The 10,070-nt window shown below is 37.0% G+C and overlaps 4 protein-coding genes across 4 annotated transcripts; 3 read left to right on the forward strand and 1 right to left on the reverse strand.

Moving 5' to 3' along the window:
* The first annotated feature begins 93 nt into the window (after positions 1-93).
* On the forward strand, positions 94-5,833 carry LOC139817112 (uncharacterized). Its single transcript, XM_071784929.1, has 3 exons — positions 94-829; positions 942-1,087; positions 3,389-5,833. The coding sequence occupies exons 1-3, from the start codon at positions 454-456 to the stop codon at positions 3,566-3,568; spliced, it is 702 nt and encodes a 233-aa protein (XP_071641030.1). The 5' UTR covers positions 94-453; the 3' UTR covers positions 3,569-5,833.
* On the forward strand, positions 3,583-5,833 carry LOC139817111 (uncharacterized). The gene is made up of 4 exons (XM_071784928.1): positions 3,583-4,411; positions 4,640-4,774; positions 4,848-4,934; positions 5,065-5,833. Exons 1-4 carry the CDS (start codon positions 4,339-4,341, stop codon positions 5,169-5,171), a joined length of 402 nt encoding a protein of 133 aa, XP_071641029.1. The 5' UTR covers positions 3,583-4,338; the 3' UTR covers positions 5,172-5,833.
* Positions 5,834-6,391: 558 nt separating this feature from the next.
* On the reverse strand, positions 6,392-7,511 carry LOC139817110 (probable U3 small nucleolar RNA-associated protein 11). The gene is made up of 2 exons (XM_071784927.1): positions 7,382-7,511; positions 6,392-7,261 (listed from the first exon to the last, which is right to left on the reverse strand). The coding sequence occupies exon 2, from the start codon at positions 7,243-7,245 to the stop codon at positions 6,484-6,486; it is 762 nt and encodes a 253-aa protein (XP_071641028.1). The 5' UTR covers positions 7,246-7,261; positions 7,382-7,511; the 3' UTR covers positions 6,392-6,483.
* A 109-nt stretch (positions 7,512-7,620) lies between these two features.
* Trm7-32 (tRNA methyltransferase 7-32) lies at positions 7,621-9,948 on the forward strand. Its single transcript, XM_071784924.1, has 5 exons — positions 7,621-8,014; positions 8,250-8,319; positions 8,423-8,622; positions 8,832-9,226; positions 9,359-9,948. The coding sequence occupies exons 1-5, from the start codon at positions 7,894-7,896 to the stop codon at positions 9,818-9,820; spliced, it is 1,248 nt and encodes a 415-aa protein (XP_071641025.1). The 5' UTR covers positions 7,621-7,893; the 3' UTR covers positions 9,821-9,948.
* The last annotated feature ends 122 nt before the right edge of the window (positions 9,949-10,070 follow it).

Raw genomic sequence — 10,070 nt, forward strand, 5'->3', positions numbered from 1 at the left:
TATATTGAATGCACGTAAGTATTAACTTTTACAAGTTAACGCATTTATTTATCTTTTTTAATTAAAAATAAAGTTCTTGCTTCAATTACAAATGTCTTCAAAAGCCTCGCGTTATTAATATTGACGAAGAATCATATTAAATCAACGAATAATTAAATTTACGAAACGCTAGCTTGAAATAATGTTTCATTCTTACCGTATTGAACGATTGAAGGTATTTGAGACACGCGACAGCATTTCCAGAAAATCCTGTCGTTTCTCCGTGACGAGTTCTAGGCAATATAACAAAATGCGGGCGAGCGCGAGCCAAGCCTAAATTTCACCGTAAAACTGGGTCAGTATGAAAAGCCCGTTAACCGGCCAGTCAAGTTTCAATCGCCCAGCAAGGAGGCACATCTCGAGGAGATGTCCTCTCGTCTCGCTTGAGCGCAGAGACAAGATCAAGGACGCAAAATGAGGGCCGCCTGCTGGCTGCTGTTGATCATCGTCTTCGCGCAATTGTGCTCGCGCCTGGAATCGAGAGTCGAGGAAGGTTTCACGACAGGAAGAATCGTTAGCAGCGAGCTCGAGGATTTCTCGCAATCGCAGGAAGATCTGGAGCAATTCAAGGCGCTGTTGAAACAGACCACGAATTCTTCGACATCGGGAAACAGCACGGTCACCGCGACTAGGCAACCATGTCAGTGTGGCGGCGGTGTCTGCGGATGTTGTTCGAGAATCGTGTACGGACAAAAGGCCTGCGTGAACGTCTCGTACGATCCTGACGAATTTAGCTTCACCGCCAAAATAATGATGAACGACAGAGTTCTTTATACGAGGACTGTTTCCGGTAAGCGCATATACAGATAAAACATAAATCAATAATCAGATAATTGAAAGATTTATAGATGAAAAGAAAATGAATATATTTTTTCTTAATTTATCAAAATTTATCCTTATAGGAAAGAATCCTAGACCAATTTGCGTTCCTGTTCCGAGGCTACCGATCAGAGCGTGCGTCAGATTTTATAATATATATTTCCAAGGCAGGAATATTCATCTGTGTGTTAATCTGGAAGGAAAATTCCAGGATACTACATTATTTAAGGTCAGATTTGAAAGTTCATTGTTTGAAAAGTATTATTAGTGCTACATAGGGGAGACCGGGGCTCGTTGGCACAAGAGGCAAGTTGGCAATGCGTTTCGTTTATGTATTTATAGAAAGAAACAATGGAATAGTCATCACAAAATATCTCATCTTTTATGACATAGGTACTTTTCCCAAAGTTTTATTTAAATCAAACAAGCATTACAATAGAAAAAAAGAAAACTCTGATTCAAGAAGTGGCAAGTAAATTTTCGAGAGTTTCAAGATATCGTATTAATATTCTTCAGCTTGAGAAGTAAATCAAAGTGACGTATCATTAGTTAAAAGAAACGTTTCTGTTACTATATAACATATTATTTTGAGAAGCAACAGTAATCTGGGTGACCCTAATATAAAAATATTAATATAAATATATATCTAGCTTCTATGTAGAAGAAAGCTACATCTAAAATAGTTTACAATTGTTTTTCTGCAACAGCATTTTGCTATTCGATCATTACAAAATAACTTTAAAAGATACAATCTTTATCAAGAAATACATATCTGTTACCCGTTTTGTGTTATACATTTTCACTAATTTAACATGGACTTTTGCCGCATAGCCAACTTACCCTACTATCAGGGCAAGTTGGCTACAATGCAGCATGTTCGTATTTCACTTATTACAAAGAAACTATACAGTATACAGGAGCGTTCCTGGCATGAAGATGTAGAGAAAGGTTCTCTCTATCATATTAGTACTGTTTAATCATGATAATTAGTTGTTTGAAAACTCAAATCTCGAAATTGTGAAGAGAACCCCGGTCTCCCCTACGTATTTTTGGCTGTACTTCCGAAAACGTCCATGCTCAGATTTAGGTGAAACTTTGTGAATAGGTTCCTTTTAGATAGAAAACACATATACCAAAAGGATTTTTTGCGACTCCAAAGTTTAGCAACTTTTTTAACATTTTTTACTTACTGTCTCCGCACATACATTTTCCACGCGAAACAAACCAAAACAGCTCTCAAGTAATGTAAACAACTATAAAATCATACACAAAGTACAAATATATTAGTTTATATACTCTGCTGTATACTCTGCTTTACCGAAAAAAGTCTCCCGCAGGGGGGCGGAACCTACTGCCTCCACGCATACACTGTCCACGCGAACCGAGGTTCACGCACACCCCCCCCCCGTGCTTTCGGGGGAGGTGCGGTAGTCCCGAAATAGTTCACGCATACACTTTCCACGCGAACCGAGGTTCACGCACACACCCCCCCCCCCCGTGCTTTCGGGGGAGGTGCGGTAGTCCCGAAATAGTTCACGCATACACTTTCCACGCGAACCGAGGTTCACGCACACCCCCCCCCCCCCCGTGCTTTCGGGGGAGGTGCGGTAGTCCCGAAATAGTTCACGCATACATTTTCCACGCGAACCGAGGTTCACGCACACACCCCCCCGTGCTTTCGGGGGAGGTGCGGTAGTCCCGAAATAGTTCACGCATACACTTGGCCCGGCCCGGCCCGGCTAATTTTTTTATTTGTTTTGTATATAAACTAATATATTTGTATTTTGTGTATGATTTTATGGTTGTTTACATTACTTGAGAGCTGTTTTGGTTTGTTTCGCGTGGAAAATGTATGTGCGGAGGCAGTAAGTTAAAAATGTTAAAAAAGTTGCTAAACTTTGGAGTCGCAAAAAATCCTTTTAGTATATGTGTTTTCTATCTAAAAGGAACCTATTCACAAAGTTTCACCTAAATCTGAGCATGGACGTTTTCGGAAGTTTCGCCATTAGACTTTAATAAATCTAAATTAGAAATAATCTTAATGATAAGTAAATAGGACCGCTATGATATACAATCAATTAGAGAAGAATGCGCACGCCATTTTTGGACTAAAGCGTAAAAAAAGTGTTTACAAAAAACGTTATTCACGCGAATAATATTATTATAAGGCTTCCAAAAACCAGTCCTGGCCAAAAATGGCGTTCTTCTTTAATTGATTGGAAATAATCTTATTAATTCAATACGTTATGTTCTTTGTTTTAATAGAACAAGTATTTGGTTTAATATTAATAGTTTAAATATATAATAGTTTAGTCTAAATAAATAATACATAGTCTAAAATAAAATATTAAAGTGTTAATAAAAAACAAATACTTGTTTTATTAATATTGTTGTATTAATACTGTTATTGAATTAACAAATTATTTCCAATTAGATATCATAATAATACTATTAATACATCATTTTTTCCCGTGTATAAATGGTCAGAAATGACTTACATAATTTTATCAGATTTCGTCTATTTCCGCAGGTTAATTTTGACTGTCTCAGATTCGGTTCAAACGGATTAGCTCTGTTAAAGCCAGAGGACGGAGGTGGTTTAGGCTTTGGTCAAGTAGAACTTCTTCCGGAAGATGCGAACGATGACGACTACGATGACGAGGATGATGATGATTATGACGATGACGACGACGACGATGATATATTTTAAAAATATCTTTCAAAAACAGATAATAATGATATTGTGCGTTTTCCAACAAGCAACACAAGTGTTGTTCTGTCTTTGTTATTCATTGCCAAAAAAAGAGAGTCGTTTATTATGTCGACTTGTGTCGCTTGTTGGAAAATGCACACTATAAAAGTTGATGCTATAATATAATAATACTATAAGTTATTATATGTGCCATGTGTACATGTTCATTGTTGTCATTTATCAAATAAATAATTGTTGTCATTTGTTGTCATTTGTCAAATAAGTAATTTCAAACATTTATACAAAGAATTATTAAGTTTGATATTTTATTACAAAAAAATGATTTTTTTAATGCGTATTGTATATTTCTATCTGCAAATCGCGTGACGATACCTACTTTCTCTTCTTTTAAATAATTTTGTAATTATCAAATATAATATTATAATTTTATGTGAAGGTGTATCATTGTTGCAGGAGCATGCACACATTATTTTTTGATCTCATAGATAGATTGTAGAGAAATGCTGCGTGCACAAACACAATGGCGGATTTCATGCCCGTATATATATAATATTCATAGTGGACAAAAACGTTCCGGATATTTTCTAAAAGCCTACAATACAATAGGCTCACAATAGCTCTCGTGATTGCAGTCGTCCTGTATACAACGACGGGCGGAACGTGAAAGAGCAGAAACCGTTTAGTGTATAACGAGACGTCGCTCGTTAATAAGCTAATATAATTACGAGGAACTCGCGCGTTTGTTATAATTAACGTAATGTGTAAATATGGATCCGCGTAGCATCGGTGCACTCGTCTTCATCTGGTTGTGCCTCGTTCGCGAAATTATCATTGTTAAAAGTTAGTGCTAGCAATTATCTCACGGATGAGAAAATTTTATTTCTTCCCAAATGCAATACTTGGGCAAATAACTAAATGGAACTTTTGACGATTATGATTAAAAATATTAAAATATATTTTGTCGATTTTTTCGAATTATATATAATTTTAAGATGCATGTGTGTTTGGATTTATTTTATTACATGTTTAAACTAAAACAAAAAAACTAACAGAGGCAACATTTATTAGGCACAAGGGTATCGAGAGGATTCCTGATTTACAGAACGGTTTCGGCTACTCGACAATCATGCAACTGCTCGATGTCTTTCTCCTGTTCTTGCTGCCAAAGCGTGATGATTCTTTATACTAGAAGAGAGAAGGATCGTGAGTATTTAAAAGTAATATTAAAGTAAAATAATAAATCAAGAATTAAATTATCGTATTTTTTATGTTATAGTGTGCGTCAATTTCACATATCAGAGGAACGGACTAAATGTGGATGTCACGTTGAGTTCGGATACAATCAGCACTAGAACAGTCACGAGTTAGTATTTTCGATTTCAATATAATATATATATTATAATTAATATATATTATAATATATATATTAATTATAATTAATATAATATTATATATATAATTAATATGTAAGTTACATATAATTTATTTTACAGATTTCAAGGCGTTCCAGTTTTGCGTGTACGTTCCTGGTTGTCTTTTCTCGACCGCGTGTGTCAAAATCTTGGAGCTCAATCAATTTCCTAGGCACGTGTTAAAATAATTATTGTATTAAAAAAGTTAGAGATCTGTAACTAATAAAAAGAAATTCAAAATTTTTTTCAAATAATTCAATTCGTGAATCTTAAAATTATTTTCATACTGCCAAAGCTGTCCACAGTTAATCTTTAAACATTCGTTTTCAATTTAATCTGCAATTTCTAAATTTTCATATAGCTCGATTACGGCTTGCCTTCGCCTCGACATTTACGCCAAGAAACAACTTTGGCAGATCAATTACGATTGCATAAGCATATCAATGATGTTGCCGATTATACCAACTAACAACACCGTGAGAATGACGGATACGGACGTGATCGCGGAAACATCCACAGCAGAAAGCAGCCAGTCATCGATGACAGAGCCGATGACAGCAATGCCATCGAGCGAGATGGCGATCGTGCAAACGTCGGAAATGAATGGCGTGGAAACAAGCGGAGGGTCAGAAGAACCGGAGGATATTACCGAAATGTTTGAAATAATTTCCAACATTTCGACGCCGATTAAATGACAATCTCAATTGATTATATTGATGTCTGCAGACGGCGGAATATTGAAGAAAATAATTAGCGATATAATAATGGAACTAAAAATATCAAAAAAGAAGAATGTGAGTGTTACGAAACTATAAATATAGCGAGATGAGCAAAGATGGTAAATTAATACTTAATACACAGAAAAAAAAGAAGTGTCAAATCAAGACTTTATACTCTTATATATACAGCAATCTATAATTTTGAAATGAGATTATATTGCGTTAAATGAAGGCAACTCGTTTGAAGTCATTTATGGCTGCATTCCGATATTCACTGTCAGCAACTTTCAGTACTGAAAATCTATAGTATACGTGACGTAAAATATAGATTTGCAGTACTGACAAGTAGTGAATATCGGAATGCAGCCTATATAATTAAACGAAGTTTTATATGTACAAGTTCAACCAAAAAAAGTTGAAATTCTTATAACATTATAGATTGTTGCGTATACGAGTATATAAGTTTTGATTTAACACTTCTGTGTAATAATGTGCTTTTCTTAGCTGAATTATAAATTGCTTCAACAATATTCTATGTACTTATATTTCATTATTATTAGATATTAATAAGTAATACAAATTAAGAATAGATTTGATCGTTATTATTAAATTACTGTTCAATGGAATTTATCGAAAAACGTGATTGTTTATTATCGACTTATCGCAAACGTTAAAAGAATAATATCGAAAATGATGAAAGCTATGTATATACATTTTTACTCAATATTCATAATTAACTAATATTATACCTAATCATAAAAAAATCTATAATATAAATAAATTATCGTTTTCTCTCAAACTTCCACTTATAAATAGGAGCGGTATCCTTCGAGCCAGGCTTCACTAGTTTCGGTTTCTTGGTTTCCTTGTCTTTCAGCGCTCTGCGCATCTCTAACTTCTGCTGCACGACCGTCAGTTCGCGTTCCCTGTTGACCCTCTTCTCGAGTTCTTTATAGGCCATGTGTTTCTTCTGCTCGAGCTTAGCGATAGTCTTATTATCGAGTTCCGGTAGCTTCATACGCTTGATCGCGTCCAACGTTGGCCGATTGGTGCGCCTGGACAGAAGCGCCGGATGCGTGTTCAATTTCTCGGCGAGGTCAAAGTTCCTCATCTCGGCACTGTCGTCCACGAAAAAGATGTGCTTATTCCGCGTCTCGTTGGCCGCGTCGATCATGTGCAACTGGCTCTGCATCTTGTCTATCTTCTTCGCCTCGATGTTCCTCTTGTACGCCACGTACCTGAGGTCCTGCGTCTCCATCAGCTTGATCTGCTCGGGCGTGTGCTGATCCTCCTTGTCCTTCTCCCGATGAACGCCGTTCACCACTTTGGAGTTGATCATGTGAAAGTGGAACTCGTCCGGGTTCTTGTTCAGCGCGCGCTTCCTCAGGAGCTTGATGGTCGCACGCTTCTCTTGGAAGTCCCTGGCTCGGGCGATGTAGTCCTTCTTCTTCTCCAGCAGCCCCAGGTGTTTGCGGGTCTCCGGCTGGTGACGTTCCCGATGGGTCTTCTGGCTCGCCTTCGCGGCTTTCTTCCACGACGACATTTCGACGTCTTGCTCTCTGGAAAAGCGCCCGGATGATCATTACGCACGTTCGTTCAAAAAAATGAAATAAATAAATTCGATAGTGGAAGATACAGAATACAGATAATATCCCGTTTACGTTAATTGTGAACCTTACCCTTTTTTTATTCACGAGAAAAAAACCGCTATTGCAATAATAACGAGAACTGATAATCTCTGTGCCACATAACCTCACATTCAGCAGCGATACACACGACACACGTGTATGCGGTGTACATACGTATATAACTGTCACGTGTTGCACATGCGCAGAAAAACAAGCATTAGACGTGCAGAAAGTGTAACTCAGTGCACCTGCAAAGAGCAGTTTCCATCTCTTTAAACAATCAGCTGATCGTCTTAGAGAGGTTAGGTCTAGAAGTGTGGAATCATTGATCAGTCGTTTCGCTAGAGCTCGAATATTGTGCAAGATATAACATATAATAATTATTTATTAAGCACTTTGCAATCTAAATATATGTGCTTTAAAAAAGTTTATTAAGTGGAAACATAAGGAACCCTTAGAGAAGAATGTAAAGAAAACATGAATTAAAGATTTTAAAACTATTTTAAAAACTGTCAGATACTTTTGTGCGACAAAAACTGTGAGTTTAACGGAAAATATCAACAATGGGGAAAACTTCAAAAGACAAACGCGATATATATTATAGAAAGGCGAAGGAAGAAGGATGGCGAGCCCGGAGTGCCTTCAAGCTGCTCCAAATTGATTCGGAGTGTCAAATTTTTGATGGTGCGTATGATAGCAGCAAATAATAATTCCGCTTCTTTTTAATTACATTTTATCACATGTTATTTAAACTGAGATAATGCACGATTTGGATAAATGAAAAAAGAATGTGAAAACAATGCAAGAAATTGAAATGTTAATAAAAATTTCAGATCTGATAATTAACAATAATAAATAACAAATGTTGAGAGAAGATCTTTGTATCGTTAAAAGATAATTTTTTTTCTTTTTCTTTCAGGAGTATCCAAAGCGGTGGACCTGTGCGCTGCGCCTGGAAGCTGGAGCCAGGTCTTGGCTCGCAAGCTAAAGTAAATGAATTTTATAGAAGACCAAATAAAAGATCTGTGCTGTGTAACAAAAAAGTATTCTTCTTATTGTATAATAAAACAATTGTACATTTTTATTTTATAGCGAAAACTACCAGGAGGCTTTAAAAGAAGGTTCTGCGTCTCCGCCAAAAATCGTGGCGGTTGATTTGCAAGCAATGGCGCCTTTGGAAGGAGTTATCCAGCTGCAAGGTGACATTACTAACACCAGCACAGCGGAGCAGATCATTGCGCACTTTGATAACACCCGAGCGGACTTGGTGGTATGCGATGGGGCACCTGATGGTACGTATCTTTCATCCTTTTCGTTTTTGTTCTCAACAGATTTGTCTGTATGGTCGATAAACTTTATTTTCAATTAATATCGAATAAGCCATTTATAGTCCGAGCTTGGATCTTAGTAGCTTAGTAATATTTCTGTGTATTATACATATTTTCCAACCTTAGTAAACCTGCGCGTCGACTAAATTGTCTAAATTTTATTCTGTTTGCAGTGACCGGTCTACACGACATGGATATATTCATCCAATCGCAGCTGCTACTGGCCGCTTTGAACATAGCTACGCACATCCTGAGACCCGGCGGGACATTTGTCGCAAAGATCTTCCGCGCTAAGGACGTGTCGCTTTTGTACGCTCAACTGAGAATATTTTTCCCTTATGTCTACTGCACGAAACCTAGCAGTTCCCGCAACTCGAGCATCGAGGCGTTTGTGGTCTGTAAAGACTACAGCCCGCCGGAAGGCTACGAGCCAAACATGCTGAATCCTTGGTTGACGGACGAGCCGTGCGACTTTGAGAAATTGAAAGGAGTTAATAGAGTCGTCGTTCCGTTCGTCGTGTGCGGAGACCTCAGTCAGCCCGATTCTGATATGTGTTATCCACTAAACGTGAGTTTATGAGAACATTATTTATATTTTCGTTTAACTGTAAATCAAATGGTTCTAGCAAATCCTTGCTCTCCTTTATATTTTATTTTTTAATTTTATTATGGTTTTATCATTATACATAAATGTTTTCAGTACGAAGGTAAGGAGTACAAGTACCACGAACCGGTGCAAGCCCCCATAGCACCGCCTTACGAGGAAGCATTGTTAATAAGTAGGAGAAGAGCCGAGAAAAACGTTTCCACTTTCGATGACAGCACCGATTTCAGCGAAATCGACGTCGAAGCAGCGATTGAACACGAAAATAAATCGTCAATATCCGGAATTAAATGGGCGTTGAATTCTGCGAGTAATAACTCCGACAATCAGCCAAGTACATCCGCGAAAACCGTGCAGGATGAAGACAGCGGAGAAGCCATCGATGGGTTACAAAACTTATATCAACTTGATATATCCGTTTCCGATTGCAGCACCGCGAACGAATACAAAGATGAGTCATTGGCGAATGATATGAAACGAGTATTGATCGTTTCTGCGAATAATGACTTTGATAATGAATCGAATACAGTGGCGAAAACTGCGAACGATGCGTTATGAAATTAAAACCAATTTGCATCCAAGGAAAAAGAAAATACAGATTATAACTAAATACACTGCGAAACAATTTATTTATTTATTTATTTTCACGCTAATTATTAAATAAATTTTTATATCTTAAAAATGAACCTTTAGCCCTTGATCCACTGATTTAATTTCCAGAAATCGAATCATCTGTTGAAAACGTACACTTCTCGATTAGATAAAGCTTCTTTATTTCTAATTTGTTTTAAAAACAATATAAAATATG

The sequence above is a fragment of the Temnothorax longispinosus genome, chromosome 8, assembly GCF_030848805.1.
Source record: "Temnothorax longispinosus isolate EJ_2023e chromosome 8, Tlon_JGU_v1, whole genome shotgun sequence".
In the NCBI taxonomy this organism is placed as follows: Eukaryota; Metazoa; Arthropoda; class Insecta; order Hymenoptera; family Formicidae; genus Temnothorax; species Temnothorax longispinosus.

What these genes read in the sequence shown, in the direction of transcription:
- LOC139817112 (XM_071784929.1), top strand. Translation starts at nt 454, where the DNA reads ATGAGGGCCGCCTGCTGGCTGCTGTTGATCATCGTCTTCGCGCAATTG. An exon ending in TTATACGAGGACTGTTTCCG is followed by an intron (nt 830 to 941) that starts GTAAGCGCATAT and finishes TTATCCTTATAG; the next exon opens with GAAAGAATCCTAGACCAATT. An exon ending in AGGATACTACATTATTTAAG is followed by an intron (nt 1,088 to 3,388) that starts GTCAGATTTGAA and finishes CTATTTCCGCAG; the next exon opens with GTTAATTTTGACTGTCTCAG.
- LOC139817111 (XM_071784928.1), top strand. Translation starts at nt 4,339, where the DNA reads ATGGATCCGCGTAGCATCGGTGCACTCGTCTTCATCTGGTTGTGCCTC. An exon ending in CGAAATTATCATTGTTAAAA is followed by an intron (nt 4,412 to 4,639) that starts GTTAGTGCTAGC and finishes AACATTTATTAG; the next exon opens with GCACAAGGGTATCGAGAGGA. An exon ending in TACTAGAAGAGAGAAGGATC is followed by an intron (nt 4,775 to 4,847) that starts GTGAGTATTTAA and finishes TTTATGTTATAG; the next exon opens with TGTGCGTCAATTTCACATAT.
- LOC139817110 (XM_071784927.1), bottom strand. Translation starts at nt 7,245, where the DNA reads ATGTCGTCGTGGAAGAAAGCCGCGAAGGCGAGCCAGAAGACCCATCGG.
- Trm7-32 (XM_071784924.1), top strand. Translation starts at nt 7,894, where the DNA reads ATGGGGAAAACTTCAAAAGACAAACGCGATATATATTATAGAAAGGCG. An exon ending in GGAGTGTCAAATTTTTGATG is followed by an intron (nt 8,015 to 8,249) that starts GTGCGTATGATA and finishes TTTTTCTTTCAG; the next exon opens with GAGTATCCAAAGCGGTGGAC. An exon ending in ATATGTGTTATCCACTAAAC is followed by an intron (nt 9,227 to 9,358) that starts GTGAGTTTATGA and finishes AAATGTTTTCAG; the next exon opens with TACGAAGGTAAGGAGTACAA.